The sequence below is a fragment of the Pseudoliparis swirei genome, chromosome 18 (genome assembly GCF_029220125.1).
Source record: "Pseudoliparis swirei isolate HS2019 ecotype Mariana Trench chromosome 18, NWPU_hadal_v1, whole genome shotgun sequence".
NCBI classification, from domain to species: Eukaryota; Metazoa; Chordata; class Actinopteri; order Perciformes; family Liparidae; genus Pseudoliparis; species Pseudoliparis swirei.
In genome coordinates this window covers 27,462,719-27,482,008 of record NC_079405.1, presented here as the reverse complement: position 1 = coordinate 27,482,008, position 19,290 = coordinate 27,462,719, and the positions used below count along the sequence as shown (strand labels likewise).

The 19,290-nt window shown below is 48.6% G+C and overlaps 1 protein-coding gene across 2 annotated transcripts in view; it reads right to left on the bottom strand.

Moving 5' to 3' along the window:
* Nucleotides 1-15,651, bottom strand: part of LOC130207937 (membrane-associated guanylate kinase, WW and PDZ domain-containing protein 1-like) — an 83,700-nt gene extending 68,049 nt beyond the window's left edge. For both annotated transcript variants that reach the window (XM_056436720.1, XM_056436721.1), the window contains exon 1: nt 14,895-15,651. In XM_056436720.1, coding sequence (XP_056292695.1) covers nt 14,895-15,186 — 292 coding nt within the window. In that variant the 5' untranslated portion in view covers nt 15,187-15,651. The remainder of the gene's footprint in view (nt 1-14,894) is intronic.
* Nucleotides 15,652-19,290: the final 3,639 nt, after the last annotated feature.

Here is a 19,290-nt window from a genome sequence, read left to right as displayed (position 1 = left end):
ATGGAGAGAGAGAGAGAGACGGAGAGAGAGAGAAAGAGAGAGATGGAGAGAGAGAGAGAGACGGAGAGAGAGAGAGAGAGAGACGGAGAGAGAGACGGAGAGAGAGAGAGAGAGACGGAGAGAGAGAGAAAGAGAGAAACGGAGAGAGAGAGACGGAGAGAGAGAGAGACAGAGACGGAGAGAGAGAAAGAGAGAGACGGAGAGAGAGAGAGACGGAGAGAGAGAGAGAGAAAGAGAGAGAGAGACGGAGAGAGAGAGGGGGGGGCTGACCCTCTCTGGCCTGCAGACTTCAGCCTCTGACCCTAATGAGGCCCTTTAATTAGTCGTTAAACACGGGGACCGCCACACACACACACACACACACACTAACTGCATCACCAAGCCTGAGACCTTCCCCCCTCGCCTTGAATCGTGTAATAATCGCAAAGTGGAAAGATTGCTCTGAGCAGAGTAGTCCCCCCCCCCCCAACCTCACGATGGAACGCATCATGGCGGCAGGTGACAGCCGTGCCCTACCTGAGGCCAGCTCTTCAAACTGTGGCTGTTAAAGGAGTCAATCCCCCATAACCAATCGGGGGGGGGGGATCGGGGCCGATAACTCGGCTGAACAAAAGGCCGCCGGCGTTCCTTCGGGAGGTTGGGAACATACCATTCCTGGTGGTGGCACGGGGATCAGAGCGCACATCTGTTGTTTGTCCAGCTATGTTTCTCCCCCAGAGTCTCGAGGAGTGGAAGAGAAGAAGAAGAAGAAGAAATGAAAAAGGGCCTTGAACTGCTCGCCACAGCCGATGAAAGATCAGAGAGGGAATGGAGCGCGTGGAACCGGCTGCACGAGCGATGACATCAGACCTCCCACAAGCCAGCGGAGCAGGTCCAACCGCATTCAGAGCATGTCGGTGAGTGTATCTGTTAGAAGACACACACACACACACACACACACACACACTTCCCTCTTCACTTTGACAATCTGGACCCGACTGGCTGCGTCTTAAATTAATGTTCATGAAATACAAAATATATATATAAAAAATATATTTATATATAGATAAATAAATATAAATATTTCGATAAATAAATATGTATTTTACAATATATATGTAAAAATATATATAGATATACAAAAACATATACAAAATAAATATCTATGTATATATATATATAAATAAATCTGAGAAATTATATATATACATATAAATAGATATGTATATAAAAAATATGTATATGTATAAATAAATATATAAATAATTATATACACATATATATATATATATACCTACATATAAACCTACACTGTATATAAGTCATGCCCGAAAGTCCCCCCCCGTATCCACTTTTTAACTATGTATGAATTGAAATTGAACATCATGCTGCATTGAAGAAGACTTGAGGTCATAAACTCATGTTTAAAAGTTAAGAAGGGTCAGTCGCTCATAGACTTCTCTACAATCTGATTCTTGTCAGTTCGTTTTATGCAACCAGAAGAGTCGCCCCCTGCTGGCGAGTATAAAGAATGCACGTCTGCACCGACTAACCGTTCAGAGCGTTCGCCAACTGGTTTGTTGATGGATGGTGAAAAAGGAAAAGATGAAAACAAAACCATCAAATGTTTGTCAAATGGCGAGTGAAGTGATGAATGCTTCGCCGTTCGCAGAGCGAAGACGATCCGTCACAAGGAGACAAGAAAAGTGTAAAGCGGCAGGACGGACGAGCGCGATTGTGCTCAAGTAAACGGACGAGCGAAAGCTTTAAAGAAGCTGACAGAAAAGAGATGCATTAAAATCCGGTAGTGTGTGGTGAAACACACACACACACACACACACACACACACACACACACACACACACACACACACACACACACACACACACACACACACACACACACACACACACACACACACACACACACACACACACACACACACACACACAGAGAGAGAGAGTCGCCATCTGCCTGCCGCAGTGTGTGTCCTCTGATAACCTCCCTCTCTAATTAAGCGGTGAGACGGAGCTGCAAATAATCAGCCCGTCAGTCACACCGACAGCCAACGCACACGCACACACATAAACACACACCGCCAACAAGCCATATGGAACAGCAACATGACAGCTTCAGAGCTCAATATAAATGTGTGTATATATATAGATATACATATAAAAATACATTCATAAATAAATAAATTTATAAATGAATATATACATATTTACAAATAAATATATATATTTGTTTATAAATAAATATATATATGAATAAATATATAAATATATTTGTAATTATATATATATATATAAATATATATATATAGCATATCTCACACACACACACACAGTGGGTTTTACATGTCGACAAAGCTGCAGCAGGAGTTTTCCATGTTGTGGTCACGCCCCCTAAACAGGAACTCCCACATTTTTTCCACATCAAAGCCTGTTTACAGCTGGTGTGTGTCTGTGTGTGTGTGGGGGGGGGAAATGGCCTGAATTTATGTCACTTGATATGAAGAATACAAAGAAAGAATGTCTCTGGGTCTGCTGGAGTCTAGCGGGTAAACTGTCAGCTGTCAGGTTGCATTGTGGGTAATGTAGGCACCGCAACTGAATCAAACTCTCTGGCTTCATTGTCTTTTTTCGACAGGCACACGGTGCCTCCCGGTGCATGTGTTATTCATCTATTCACGCATGTCATATATCTTCCTACATTTTTAATAAAAATAATAAAATCAATCCATCAAAGCCGCCGCTGTCTTTCTCCTCGTCGTCGGTGAATAAATCTTCACCGCCTCCTCCTGCGTCCGCCATAACGAGTCCTTTAGAATCAGCCCGCAGCTCTCGGCCAATCAGATCATTTCACTTTATTTGATCCACTCCGAGCCATTTTAAAAAGCAACAACCTTCCCAGATGTGTTTTTTTCCCCTCTCTACATAATAAAGCTCACGGAAGACGAGGCCTGAATTAAAACCAATGAAGCTCGTCCAATATACCGCCGTCTGACAGAATTAAGAAGGCGGAGCCTCCGTCGCGGCGTTCCCCTGGAGCCTCACAGGGAGAAGAAGGAGCTGCAGGACGTCACTGGTATGTTCATTCAATTAAACTGCAGTTTTCCAACGTGCAGCTGTAGGAAGAAATCTGTCATATTATCTCAGGACAACGTAGAGATAAAAACATTCAATGCAATTCAGTTTAAAATGTTCTGGGAACTATAAAAAAATAATCAAATCAAATACATTAAATGGACCAAGAATTGGAAATCATTGGTCACCAGATTTTCCACAGATGTATGCTCAGCACAAATTACTGAACGGCTCAGTGGACTAAGAGAGGAAAACAACAACAATGCAGCTCTCCCCCGTAAACAGGAAGTGAGAGTGATTTGTGGCGGCTGATTATTGGAACGGTCCACTTTGGACTGATGGGCAGGGGGACACGCCCACTTCCTCCAGACATGAGATATGGAGGTAATATACACAGATACACACACAGCTGTCGAATACAATCCACATCACATTTGTAGTGTGTGTGTGTGTGTGTGTGGGGGGGGGGGGGGGGTCCTTTACAGCTGGGAGAATAAGTATGAAGAATAAATAGATAAAGATAGAGATAAAGAGAGAGGAGGGTTTGTTTGGGTGTGTTTACACTCCTCCCCTCCTCTCCGTGATTAAAGGTTGGAGACGGACCGACGAGATGCGATCGGATTCCTGGTCATACGGGGGGAAAGGATGGAGGACGAGGAGGAGGTGACAGAACAGAGAGAGGAGGAGGATGGATTTCAGTTTCAGAATGCTGGAATGAAGGGAAGGGAGGGGAGGGGAGGGGGGGAGGGGGGGGGCAGTTTTATCCTCGGACTCCGCGGCCGAAACGCCCAGATTTTATGAGCCAAACGTTTTCTGTGCAATCAGTAAATAGAGGGGGAGAGAGAGAAAGAGAAAGCGAGAGAGACAAAAAGAGTGAGAGAGGCCAGGTGAGCATCAAGAGGCGCGCCTCCCTCCGCCCGTTAGAGCTCCACTTCTCCGTCAGCCAGGAGTCACGTGACCAAATAAAAAAAGGAAAAGAACTTCTGGTGCGCTCCAATTCATCCGAATGTCAGGCAGATGGGGAAATGTGTGTGTGTGTGTGTGTGTCTGTGTCTGTGTGTGTGTGTGTGTGTCTGCCTTCTAGCTGCCAAGAAGACGGAGTCGGGGTTAAGCCAGGATCACAGTTATCTCGAGGTCAGGACCAGGACAGCCTCAAAGAAAATCCACGATATAGTTAGACCAGTCGAGTCCGTTGAGAACACAACAACATGTAGCCCGGTCACATGGTACACATGGCACACACACACACACACACACACACACACACACACAAACACTCGCACAGACTGGCCTGTGGGAAACAGAATCAAAATATAGAGGCGGTCTACGTTTAGAGCGACAATACAAAGTCCCTTTATGACCTTGTTTGTGCCTTTTGGCGCACAATGTGGGCGACAGTAAAGAGCTTCTATTTAGAACACACACACACACAGACACACACAGACACACACACACACAGACAGACACACTCACACAGACGGAAACACAGACAGACACACTCACATACAGACTCACACACACACACAGACAGACACACACACACACACACACACACACACACACACAGACACAGACACTCACACAGACACACACACACACAGACAGACACACACACACAGACACACACACACACACACAGACACACTCACACAGACGGAAACACAGACAGACACACAGACAGACACACTCACACAGACACAGACAGACACACACACACACACAGACTCACACAGACACAGACAGACACACACAGACACACACACACACACACACACTCACACACACTTTGCTTTCCAATGTGGAGCAAAGCTCTGACGTGTTTAAAGCTGCATTAAGCTGAATCCACTTCCTGACCGATCCACTTCCTAAAGAATCCACTTCCTGGTTCTGAACCCGTTTCTCCTCGACGAGGCGCTTCGTCTTCAAGGCTTCATACGACGACGGTGAACCTCATTTTGATTTAAGTTCTGCAACTAAGACACAACCAGAAGTAATATGTCCAGAAAACAGTGAAAGGTACGCAGAGGGGGGTCTTCAGAGTCCCTCGGGGTCTTCAGAGTCCCTCTGGGTCTTCAGAGTCCCCCGGGGTCTTCAGAGTCCCCCGAGGTCTTCAGAGTCCCTCTGGGTCTTCAGAGTCCCTCTGGGTCTTCAGAGTCCCTCTGGGTCTTCAGAGTCCCTCGAGGTCTTCAGAGTCCCTCGAGGTCTTCAGAGTCCCTCGAGGTCTTCAGAGTCCCCCTGGGTCTTCAGAGTCCCTCTGGGTCTTCAGAGTCCCTCGAGGTCTTCAGAGTCCCCCGAGGTCTTCAGAGTCCCCCGAGGTCTTCAGAGTCCCTCGAGGTCTTCAGAGTCCCTCATGGTCTTCAGAGTCCCCCGAGGTCTTCAGAGTCCCTCATGGTCTTCAGAGTCCCTCGAGGTCTTCAGAGTCCCTCATGGTCTTCAGAGTCCCTCGAGGTCTTCAGAGTCCCTCATGGTCTTCAGAGTCCATCGAGGTCTTCAGAGTCCCTCTGGGTCTTCAGAGTCCCCCGAGGTCTTCAGTGTCCCTCTGGGTCTTCAGAGTCCCCCGGGGTCTTCAGAGTCCCTCGGGGTCTTCAGAGTCCCCCGAGGTCTTCAGAGTCCCTCGTGGTCTTCAGAGTCCCTCTGGGTCTTCAGAGTCCCCCGAGGTCTTCAGAGTCCCTCTGGGTCTTCAGAGTCCCCCGAGGTCTTCAGAGTCCCTCTGGGTCTTCAGAGTCCCCCGAGGTCTTCAGAGTCCCTCGAGGTCTTCAGAGTCCCTCTGGGTCTTCAGAGTCCCTCGAGGTCTTCAGAGTCCCCCGAGGTCTTCAGAGTCCCCCGAGGTCTTCAGAGTCCCCCGAGGTCTTCAGAGTCCCTCGGGGTCTTCAGAGTCCCTCATGGTCTTCAGAGTCCCTCGAGGTCTTCAGAGTCCCTCGAGGTCTTCAGAGTCCCTCATGGTCTTCAGAGTCCCCCGAGGTCTTTAGAGTCCCCTGAGGTCTTCAGAGTCCCTCATGGTCTTCAGAGTCCCTCGAGGTCTTCAGAGTCCCTCATGGTCTTCAGAGTCCCTCGAGGTCTTCAGAGTCCCTCATGGTCTTCAGAGTCCATCGAGGTCTTCAGAGTCCCTCTGGGTCTTCAGAGTCCCCCGAGGTCTTCAGTGTCCCTCTGGGTCTTCAGAGTCCCCCGGGGTCTTCAGAGTCCCTCTGGGTCTTCAGAGTCCCCCGAGGTCTTCAGAGTCCCTCTGGGTCTTCAGAGTCCCCCGAGGTCTTCAGAGTCCCTCTGGGTCTTCAGAGTCCCTCTGGGTCTTCAGAGTCCCTCTGGGTCTTCAGAGTCCCTCGGGGTCTTCAGAGTCCCTCGGGGTCTTCAGAGTCCCCAGGGGTCCGGTCTAATCTGACTAGCCGTGCATAACCCCCACATAGTAAAAGGTCTTATAATAAAAAATAATAATAAATCATGAATTGCAGATTTAAAGTGGGGACGGATAAACGCTGAGAGACGATTTTAAATGAACCACAGTGATGTGGATTAAACCTCCGGTACACCTGTAGTCTAAAAGGATTGATTTCAAATCAATAACCGCCTCCCACCAGCCGTGGACTGCAGGGCCCTCAGGAATGTGGTCCGCCGGGACGCCGTTATCTGACTGCTGCATCATGGGACTAAAAGCTCCGCTCCACCCCCCCCCCCCCCACACACACACTGTTTATGTACCGCCTTCCAAGTATCTGTGTGTGTGTGTGTGTGTGTGGATTCTATTGAGTAATCAGCGGGAGATGACCGGCGCCTCGGGATTCGGGTCACGTGACCCCTCAGACGCCAAGTTTACGGTCAACAGAGGAGACCACGGGGAACGCCGGGCGTCAACAAACAAAACGGAGGAGAGGTTTCTCTCGCTCGGGGGAGGTTGCCCACGGCGACCTCGGGGGAGCAGCGAATGTGGGCGTGGCCACATTTCCCCAGGATGCGCCGGTCTCGTCCTCCTCCCGCCTCCACGCCGCACCTGCTGACTGACGGGCGGAGTTTCACCCAGACCTGTCCGACGGGATCGGCAGGTGTCAACGCACGAGTGTACACACACACAACACACACACACACACACACACACTCCCTAGAGGTTATGATATAACTATTCCGGATCATTAATGTGCCCGAGACAAAACAACCAGATATACGACGAACACGTTGCATCTGATACATCACCTCCTTCAGTCCACACCCGCCAATTAAAAGAAAAGACATTAAAGTGTGTGTGGTCACACACACACACACACACCTGGAATCGAACCCTCCATTGACGTCGACCAGAGAGGTGATGGGAGAACAGCCCCGACTGGCTCCCTGGGATTCCAACCATTCCTCCAGATTTACTGACAGCAGAGGGGGGGGGGGGGCAGGTGTGTGTGTGTGTGTGTGTGTGTGTGAGGGGGGGGGGGGGGTCTTTATACTGCAGGTGCATGTGGGAGTTCAGATTGGGAGCCTCACCGGGCAAACAGCAGGATTTGAACGCGTCGAGGAGTGAAGAGTAAATCTCATCTCGTTTTAGAGTTTCCGAGGCGTCGACTACATTGGATCTTTTTGCCACTAAATGTCTGCAGAATTATCATGAATACATTTATATATAATATCATTTACATGTAATCACGCTACTTTGGTAATGAAGACCACTTTAAAACCGGAGGAGGGTCTTTTATGTGGTTTCTAGGCGGATTTAAGGGCATTAAGTAATCCTGAAGGTGGAAGTCGCCCTGAAATTAAAACTCTTGCCTGCGTGTTCAGATTTTACAGAGTTATTATTACTATTATTATTATTATGACACAAATTACTCGACTGAGCGACGTAGCGGCGAGCGTGAGACATCGATGCGATCAGAACAGTCACGGATGGAATTTAGAAATAAAAATCCACGGGGATTATAATCCAGATCGTTTGTGATGTCATGTGTTTACGTTTAAAAAATATATATTCACTGACGATAAATCAGATTTCAGTATCGGCCTAAAAAATCCGTACGCAGACTTCGCTTAATGCGAGATGTAAAGTTCAGGGGGAAATCAACAACATTAAAGACACGGATGACGTCACGTTGAATGTTCCGAGGCATCGGCCGTCCAGACTCCGTTTGTTTGTTTGTCGGTGGGGAAGAGGAAGTCAAACGTGAATAATAATGCAAACAAATCCACCTCCGTGCAAACAAACCCTCGGCAGGCGGGAGTCGGGTTTCACTGGAGGAGACCGAGTCGCCGGGCGGCCCTCGAACGCGTCGTTGCGCAACAACGAGTCCCAAACTTCACCTCGAGGCCACAGAGACCCCGGCGGACAAAGGCATCGAGAAAAAGACACACGGGGAGCAGCGGAGAGGCAGAGACACTGGAAACTGATCAACAACAACAACAACAAGCCACTTCAAAAAGCCGAGCCGGTGACACACGGCCTCTGACTGCCGTCATTCCCACGTCACGGTGTTCCAGCTGCTCTTTTAAACCTTGTTTAGAAGTGTGCCGCCTTTCTGGGTCCATCATAAGTCCTGGAACCACAACAACAACAACAACTCTCACCGCAGCTCCGCGTGACGGAAAGAGAGTCATATGCTTGTCCACTGTGACTCGGCAGAGCCGCCGGGCTCCCGTGGAGAGGAGGAGGGCGTCCGGAGGAGAGGCGGGTCACTTCAGGTCCGGCTCGAGGTCACGGAGGGAGGCCGCCGCGCTGAAGGGAAGCGGCCGAGTGCATCAAACATACGCTAACCATGACCCTGCATTGGGTAGCTAACGCTAACCCTGACCCTGCATTGGGTAGCTAACGCTAACCCAACATACATAACTACATACAAGCAGATTAGGAAGAAGGGATGAGGGGGAAGGGGAGGAGGGGGGCGTGTCCTCGTGTCCTCGTCCGTTGGATGCAGCGTTGTTCAGCATCGTGACAACAAGTCCTCCGGGTCTCTCAAAGGATTCTCTGGCTCGGATGCAGCTGATATGAGTTCAGGTCGTATGTTTGATCGGCCGCTGAGACTCAGAGAGACTCGCCCGCTTCCCTTCAGCGCGGCGGCCTCCCTCCGTGACCTCGAGCCGGACCTGAATTGAGGGGGGGGGGGGGGGGTGAGGCCCGCGAGCTCCGGGAGGACGGCGTGCGTACGAGCAGCAGAGAGCAGGACTGTCCGTGACACACAGCAGACACCTGAGACACGACACTCGTCTGAGCCGGCTGCAGCTACGTAAACACAGCATTCCTGAGCAGGACGAGGGAACAGAGCTGTGTGTGTGTGTGTGTGTGTGCGTGTGTGTGCGTGCGTGCGTTAACTTAGAAGACAATGCATGCAATGATCTTACGTATTTATCCATAGGGCGTGGATTATGGATTTAACTTTAAATGTGAGTTTGTGTGCGTGTGTGTGTGTGCGTGTGTAGACTTAAGCTGCAGTGATAGTAGTGTGGCATTACAAAGTGATGCAGTCCACCCAACTCTGCACATTTAACACAAACACACAGCTAAACTAGAACGGGCACTCGGTAGAGTGCATACCTTCGCATATCACAAGATTGGGCATTGAATTATGAACATTCTGGCATTAGTTGCATGCCAATTGGACAAAAATGTATCGTGCTATGGTAAATGACCTTTCCATGACCTTGACCTTTGACCCGATTGATCCCAAAATCTAATCAAATGGTCCCCGGATAATAACCAATCATCCCACCAAATTCCATGTGATTCAAGAAGATTTGACCTGTTCATGACCTTTGACCTTGACCTTTGACCCGATCGATCCCAAAATCTAATCAACTGGTCCCCGGATAATAAACAATCATCCCACCAAAGTTCATGCGATTCGGTTCAATACTTTTTGAGTTTTGCGAATAACACGCATACAAATAAATAAATAAATACACGGCGATCAAAACATAATGCGAAGGTAAAAATTAAAATAAAATCACATGAGAGCCACAGTGTGTGTGTGTTGGGGTGGGGTGTGTGTGTGTGTGGGGGGGGGGGGGGTCAGGGAGCTGGACTAGGGAGCTGGGTCAGGGATGCGGTACCTTCTCTGACCTTTAATCGCCCCCGTGACCTTGACGCTCCACAACAGAGGCCCGTTTGAAGGTTTTTGGAGATAAATAAATGTAAACAAATGCCAACTCGGCTTTTATCGAAACCGAAATACATTCTGAGAACGGCGAGCGACAAGAACCCAACACAGCCAAAACGAGTTTGGGATCAAATTTAAATTCAAACTAGGTTGAATAGAAAAAAAATAATAACATGTCTCTAAACTTCCATGAACCCCCGATGGAGGCCGAACACGGCCTCATGAAAGACATCGCCGAGTGGCTCCGTGTCATACGGGAGATCAGGATCAATAAACACCACGACCACCAAGAGACGAGCCGGAGCACGAGGCCTGAACACGGGGCGCTCACGGCTTCCTTGAAATCCGTCATTTTACCCAGAATCCATCACTCTCCCTTCACAGCGACGGCCGCCCACATAAAGCCGTCTTCAGAGCTCTCGCCACACACACACACACACGCACACACACGCACACACACACACACAGTGAGGTGACCTGCTGGAGCGATGTCTTTCATGAGGGCTTGAGCAGGAAAAGGACAGGGGGGGGGGGGGCCTTCACAATAAGAGCCCGCACAATTCCCATACTCTTACAACAATGGGGGGGGGGGGGGGGGAGATGAGGACTTAAAAAGGGAGCAGACAAGATGAATGGAGCGAGGAAAGACGAGGAGGAGGAATGGGGCATTGTGTGTGTGTGTGTCTGTGTGTTCGTGTGTGTGTGTCTGTGTGTGTGTGTCTGTGTGCATGTGTCTGTGTCTGTGTGTGTGTGTGTCTGTGTGTGTGTGTCTGTGCGTGTGTGTCTATGTGCGTGTGTGTCTGTGTGTGTGTGTGTGTGTGTGTCTGTGCGTGTGTGTCTGTGCGTGTGTGTCTGTGCGTGTGTGTGCGTGTGTGTGTCTGTGTGTGTGTCTGTGTGTGTGTCTGTGTGTGTCTGTGTGTGTGTGCGTGTGTCTGTGTGTATGTGCGTGTGTCTGTGTGTATGTGCGTGTGTGTGTGTGTCTGTGTGTGTGTGTATGTGTGTGTGTGTGTGTGTGTGTGTGTATGTGCGTGTGTGTGCGTGTGTCTGTGTGTGTTCTGTGTCTAAACCCTCTTAATCAGCTCTAGTCTGTTCTCTAAACCTGGAGGTCCTCCCTCGTTTCATCTTTACATTGGTGTGTGTGTGTGTGTGTGTGTGTGTGTGTGTGTGTGTATGTGTGTGTGTGGGGGGCATCGATATCCATCTCAAGGAGCCCTGCAGGCACGTTATACATGTTCGGGGTGGACGGTTTAGCTTTAACGACCGCGGCGCATTTGAGCATCGTTTGTTCTCTCGACCGCGGTGACGCTCGACGACCACGCGGCTCGCGGTCCGGCCTCGGCTCAGACGGCGTGAAGCTGGGATGTAAAGTGAGAGAAGAAGAGGAGGAGGAGGAGTGGGCTGCTTGTGAAGTGGTTCGGCGTCTCGGGGGAAGACGTCTCGTTTTGAGCGTTTAAAAAAAAAAAAAAAAAAGATGGTGCTTCTGAAGAATCTAAAACCTCACACACACACACACACACACACACACACACAAATGTGACTTCTATCTCTCTCTCACACACACACAGAAATTGGAGCCAGGACTCTTTCCTACGAGGGAGGAAGGGAAGCCGCTCCACCGCTGTCAGGGAATACAAAAGGTGGAGGAGCGAGGAGGGAGGGGCGTCCAACATCCTGCTGGGAGAGAGGAAATAAACACTTCCATATGCAACGCCTGCCAGAAACACACACACACACACACACACACACACACACACACACACACACACACACACACACACACACACACACACACACACACACACACACACACACACACACACACACACACACACACACACACACACACACACACACGCGCACACGCACACACACACACACGCACACGCACACGCGGCTCAGAGCTGATGCGGTAACACGGCGTTGTAAATGTGAGCGGTTTGCAGCTCGCCGTAATGAAAGGGGGAAGATGTTTCTGCTTCCGTAAATTTAGAGCTGGCGAGGCCTCGTTAGTCACTCCAGAAACCTTCTCCTTCTTCTCCTTCTCCTCCTCTTCCTTCTTCTTCAGTCTTCTCCTTCTCCTTCCTCTTCTTCTTCACAGTCTTCTTCTCCTTCTTCTTCTGGGGCCGTAGAGTTCCTCTCTCCCAAGATCGGTCTGATTGTATTACGCAGGAGGATTCGTATCGTGAGAGAGAGAGAGTTGGCGAATCCTGTTTACCAGAGCGACACACACACTCGCAGACGCACACACACACACACAAACACACAAACACACACACTCCCCTGGGAAAAGCCATGAACTCTGGGCCACTTTTCACGACCAGAAAACACACACATTCATGCACACAGTTTCGGTTTTACAGTCCTTGGCTACAATCCCGAGCCCGACGTTGACAACACACACACACACACACACACACACATACACACAGCCTGATTATCAACACACCCAACATGTGTGCCAACACCAGAGAGCATGACGCTAATCTGCTATCTGAAACTGAAAGTTGTGGTTGTGTGCAGGTGGTTGTGCGTGTGTCCCTGTGTGTGCGTGTCCCTGTGCGTGTGTGTGTGTGTGTGTGTCAAAACAGTGTTAGTAGCTGCTGGTTTGAAAGATAAAGAAGAAGAGAGAGAGAACATCTCTGCACTTGTATGAAAATAGTCCATAATTATACAATCCAGTTATTTTCCCACAGTTTCTGCCCGATCGATACACAGAGAAGTGGGCTTCCCATGGCTCGGCCTCGGGGGCCGCGAGTATGTGTGTGTGTTCTGCAGTGAGAGTGTGTATGTGTGTATGTAGCACTTTTTTCCACCGATACCGAAGGCAAACAATACAATCTCTGCATGGAGCCTTTTATCTACCCAGACTGTGTCCCTGTGTGTGTGTCCCTGTGTGTGTGTGTGTGTGTGTGTGTGTGTGTGTGTGTGTGTGTGTGTGTGTGTCCCTGTGTGTGTGTGTGTGTAGAGTGCTGAAGTCTTTATCCGGTCGCCAGCCACTGCACCTCTCCTCACGTCCCACTTGACTGAAGTGAGAAGATGGCACACGAGCGTCGGGTAAAATGAGGTCACTCGTGTTTTTTCAGATGGTCGTTTGTTGCCGAGCAGATTTCCTCAATCAGGGAGATTCCCAGACAGCGAGAATTATAAAATATTTTTAAAAATTAATGGATTCTGATCACGTGACGGCGACACATGACATCCCCAGACGGGTCCAGGGAATAAAGGAGGGGGGGCTGGGAGCTCCGAGACTTCTGATTGGTCCAAAGTGGGGAAGTGAGCTTCCTCCTATTGTCTCAAGTCATTAAAGCGCACAAAGGATTTGGGGGGGGGGGGGAAATAATCAACACGAGGGGATTTTTTTTATTATCCCAAATTCACGCAGGCGACTCCTTCTGAAATGCGTTAATTTAAATTTAAGAGATAACTCCAGACACTCTGACCGATGTGTGTTCTCTCCCAGAACACACGGCATCCTGCGGGTCGTGGACGTGGGAGCAGGCGAGCCGCCAGGAAACCGAACAATGGCGTGCGACTCGAAAACACAGGAGACCCTGAAGTATTCAAAGCGGCCGACGTCCAATCGGTCGCTTCCGATCCGTCGAGTCGATCCTGAAACATTAGGAGCGGATCAACCCGTCCGGCCTAATTACAGACTGCCTCAAGCGCACAGGTGTTCTGCATGGTTAGGCCTCTTCTGTGTGTGTGTGTGTGTGTGTGTGTGTGTGTGTGTCTTTTTTTTCCCTCCCACAAAAATAATTTCAAGTCGTCATGGTAGGAGAAGTTTTCAAAACAATAGAAATGAACGTCTCACTGGGACGCCTGAATAAAATAGATCTGTCTTTAGCCTCGTCAGCGTCTTAAGCACACACACCTGGGCGCTCATCTTCGGCCCAGTCGAGGCGTAATCAGTCAGTAAGTGAAGACACCTGTGTGGGTGACACTTGTTGATGTCGACTCGTTAGCTCAGTCGCCGGCCTTCGCCTCGACTGTTCCCATTGTTGGGAGGCGCGTCGCCGGTCGAGCCTGTTTTTTCGAGAGCTCCGCAAGACGCCTGAACGCAACACGGCCGACTCGATGAATGACCTTACTGACTAAATGTAGGTTTAATGGACCCTCGCTTTTAGTGTAATATCCTGAAGGTCACCTGGTGTCCATTCAGGCCCCTGAAGGTCAAAGAGTCGCACAATTGAGTATTTAAAAAAGTATTGGGGATGAGCGACAGCTGGAAGGGTTGAATGAATTGTTCAAAGACGTCAAATGAGCTAAAAAAACAACAATTTTTTATATAAAAATGAGGCAAAGTTTGAGAGCAAACCTAAGGGAAGCTCTCATTGGAGACACCTGTGCCGTCTCCATCTCTCAGGTGTTGCTTTTCTCTCGTGTGAAGAAAGAAAGCGACAAATATAAATGGATCATGTCACGTGTCCATGCTCCTCCAGGTGTACAATGTGCCGATTGCTTATTAAAAGGTACAAAATAATGTCAGTTGGATGATCCGATGTTATTTCGCCTGGAAAAACTTATTTCAACACATTAAATTGAAGATTAAAAGCAAAAATAACTTGTTTGTCATTTCTGTATCCAACTTTTCAGCTTAATTGAATATGTCACGTGAAGCTTCTGTTACAATAAGAGGAGTGGCACACACACACAGATAGTTACGTTATTGTTTCAGAAAACTGTGCAATATTAATTTTAAAAAAGGGGAGAGAAGTTTGTTCGGAGTTGTGCGCGCGGCCGCCGCGTGTCCCGCGGTCCTTACCTTGCCTGACAGTCTTCAACTTGACGGGACCTCTGCAGTTCCTGATCACGGTCTGCACGTCGTACAACGGTAATCCCGAGATGGAGAGATTCTCCACCTCCAGCAGCAGCTCTCCCTCGTTTAAATTCCCCACCGCGACCTCCTCGTCAACGCGCCCGATGTAGGCGAACTCCCCGTTCTCCGCGCCGCCGCGCAGCGGCACGTACGCGTCTCCGCCGCGGGCGCCTCTGGACACGGAGCACTCGCTGACCCTGAAGGTCCAGTGGTTCTTCTTCAGCGCGGGGTTGGACATCGTGAACAGTTTCTAGAAGACGAATAAAAAAACTATTTAAAAAAGCGGCTGAGGAGTCGCGGCGCCGCTCAGAAAGTCGAGTTGTATCCGGGTGACGCGCAGCGAACTTTCTTTCTCTTCCACGGAACCATGAGTGCCTCTTGACAGTCGCGTGTCTCACTCTCTCCACGGGGTGAGAAATCACGCCATTCCCGCCGGCTCTCCTTCACTCCTTCCTGGGTTTATTCCGTGATCGTCCCCGTTAAATTTTAATCCATCTTCCTCGGTGTGACGCGCGCGGGGCTCCGCTCGCGTCTCGCAGTTCACTTTATTAAATCCTGTTTGTTTCTTTACAAAAATAAACAAAAAACTCACTTTAAATGTGCGCGTTTCTTTGTTTTCTTTAGTTAAAGTGCTACTTTGTGGGCGGTTGACAGCGTCCGCGGCTCGGTGGACCAGGTACGTCGCGCACTCATCCGAGGCTCATTCCCGGTCCGGGGCTCTTGTGTGGCGATGGGAATGTGTTGCTTTTCGCGCCGCGTTCAGGGGCTGTCGGAAAGTTACAACTCCACTCTAGGTGGGAAGTTTATATTAAAATATGAATACATTTTTCGAATAAATATGAATAAAATAGAGGTGGTCATCGTCAGTAAGTTTTTGTTGCCTTAAATTAATTGTTTTGTATTATTTATTTTTTCAAACGACATATTTTCAATTATTTATGTTCTTAAAATTATACTTTTTGTTAAACTCCAGAATATGGTATCTATATCCGACAATATAGACTCCCTATTGAACATGTTTTGAAGCAGATGCATGTAAAAATTTAAAAAATAAATTACTGCCGATATTTTATTCACAATTATAAAATATCCGTTTATTAAATTATACATTTTAGAAAACAATAATTAACTAATTAACCCACTTAAATATGGATTTTAATCACTATATGAGACGTAATTTAAAGTGTAATACAATATATATATATATATATGTGCTTAATGTACATTGTCCCATGGTATTGAGGAGGGACACTGGCGTTTCAAAGTGTGTGCATCGGAAATCGGAGTCCACGTGAAGGCAGCACTATAACGCGCATGCGCGGTGCTCAGGGCAGACTGGGCTATCTTGGCTGTACCTTTCACACCAGAGAGGAGCTGTTGACTGTTATTGAATTAAATTATATATATGATCAAAACACACTTATGAAAAATAGATTGTATCGTGATGTATTTGTCAGATATACAACTTTGTGGAGAAGTGTAATTATTTGAGCTCACACTCAAAAGAAGTGAGTCAAATTTTAAAGTGATGACATCATCCGCCGAGGCTGATACCTGCAAACCTGCCGGACTAGATTCCTGCATTTCAGGCTCGACTGGAGGTTTGCCATGTTTCCAACCTTCCCTCTCTGTTAAGGCACTAACTGTGTGTGTGTGTGTGTGTGTGTGTGTGTGTGTGTGTGTGTGTGTGTGTGTGTGTGTGTGTGTGTGTGTGTGTGTGTGTGTGTGTGTGTGTGTGTGTGTGTGTGTGTGTGTGTGTGTGTGTGTGTGTGTGTGTGTGTGTGTGTGTGTGTGTGTGTGTGGCCCTGACACAGAATTGTCCCTTACATCATACCCATGTTGTGACTCAAACCAGCGGCAGGTATTTGTTCTTTGTTTCTTGTCTCCAGCGACATCGTTTCACATCGTTTCACATCTACATGCCGAAAAAATACTCAATGACAACCTCATCGGGTACAACCGCCATCGCATCACCTCCTATTCTTGCTTCCTCCACTCTTCAAGTGAAGGGGGGGGGGGGGGGGTGGAGAAGAGATGATTGAATGAAAAAAGGCCCTAAACATGTTTCTGTAATGTAAGAATATGGACATTAAAGACAACAGATGCACAATCAGAGGGCGAACCCGCTGCTCGGCGGCCGGGCCTCTCACCTCGGGACCAGCAGATGAGCTGCAAACTAAAAATAAACGTGAAAGCACTCTTTGTCTTGCGGGAGGAGGAACCGTTGGACTGGATGGGACGTGTGGGTGGGGGGGAGGGGGGTATAAGTGCACCTTTTTAAAAGATGAAACGCTACAACAATCCTCACCCGGTCATCCGCCGCTCGTACACGCGGAGCGTAGGCCTGCGGTCGGTGTGCGTTCGCTTCGCTGCGTGGAGGAATTCTCCTTCGCCGGCGTCTGATGGACAATAAACATTCATATGTAAAAGTGCTTAAAACACAATAAAACCCTCAAGAGTCATAAATTATGGACGTCTTCATATTCGCCCGTTAAACTAAAACTAAGTTAACGCCGCCTTTAACTATCGCTATAAAAAATACATAAACCGAAGGGCGACGGCTATTAAAGAGGACGAGAAACAAAAGAGCTTCTGTTGCCGAGGGAGTTAACCGCGAGAGGTTTGAACCTCGAGAGGACGGTTAGCGTCCTGCTCCTGGCTGTAAAACACGTTCATGGTCCCCAGAGGATGAGCTCTACAAACTTTGGTGACTCCACCCCTTTCCCTCTCATTTATCCTCTCGTGCCTCTATATATCTCAACATTTATACTCAATAAAATCGTTTTTTTGCACACGTTCATGGTCCCCAGATGATGATTGTACCAACTTTGGTGACTCCTCCCCTTTCCCCCTGATTTATCCTCTTTTGCCTCCATATATCTCAACATTTATACTCAATAACATCGTTTTTTGCACATGTTCATGGTCCCCAGATGAAGGCCGCTACCGTCTTCGGTGACTCCTCCCCTTTCCCCCTCATATATCCTCTTGTGCCTCCATCAGGTCACAGTTTTGTTCATATTCAGTGAAATATCTCTACTCAGATCTACTCCATAACATAGTTTTTTGCACACGTTCATGGTCCCCAGATGATGAGCACTACCAACTTTGGTGACTCCTCCCATTTTCCTTGCTTTATCCTCTCATGCCTCTATATATCTCAACATCTATCCTCAATAACATCGTTTTTTGCACACGTTTATGGTCCCCAGAGGATGTATCCCACACCGACTGAAGGGATTCTCTGACATTCCCTTTAGGGTGAGATAGATTGCCATGAAAGTTGGTGACATGTCCCCACAGGATGAATTAAAATAGCTCCCTCAGCGCCCCCTTCAGGTCAGAATGTGTAGCCGTTCAATACGTTGTGTTTTATGACACGTTCATGGTTCCCAGAGGATGTAAACCTGTGAGATGGATTGCCATGAAAGTTGGTGGCATGTCCCCACGGGATGAATTACAATAGCTTTACGTGGAACTTCTGAAGCTTCCTCAGCGCCCCCTTCAGGTCAGAATGTGTAATAGCGTTCAATACGTCGTGTTTTATGACAACAAAATGACATTTCCATCTGATGAGAATATGTCATCACCCTCAGACAGTAAACTCAACTAAGATGGTGAACATCTCACCGTAACCGACTGCCTCGGTCTTCACCAGCTGCAGGGGGGGCGGGGCTTGCCACGAAGAGCGGTAGTGATTCATAATTACGCCTGAAAGCACCACGGGGCCCGGGTTCAGCTTCACAGAGAAGAACCGGCACGACTGCATTCTCCTTCATTCACATGTCTGCAGCCTGGGAGGGGGCCGGCTCTTCTCTCTGGCCCCCGATGAAGAATATTCGAGGTCCTCGCCATAGCATAAGGCCACCTAAGTGCCCGTTCCCAGCCCTCGTGTCTGGGTTCATGTGAGCTCCATCTGCCATGTGAGAGTTAACAGGAGCCTCGAGTCTGAGCTCCGCTGTTTGTGGTTTTTTAGGGATGATACTTTGTAAAGGGAGAAGCTGTTCAGCCTTGGAGGCTCGGTTTGATGTTTAAATGTGAATGTGTGATTTGTGTGTGATGGGGGGTTCAGGCTCTGCCGGCTCCCTGTCACACAGCGTCACCAGAATCCTGTGACACATGCACACACACACACACACAGGCAGACACACACACACACACACTGCCACAGGGTCAACGTTTCCTCTCCCCTCTCTACCCGTCCGTCAATCTGCACCCGTCACCCCGCCTTGCTGTGTTTTCCCCCGTCACGTTGTTCCCTCTCTTGCACCACGTGTGGATAAATGCAAATGTTCTGCACGTGCACCCAAAACAGTGTAAAACACACACATCAAACATACAC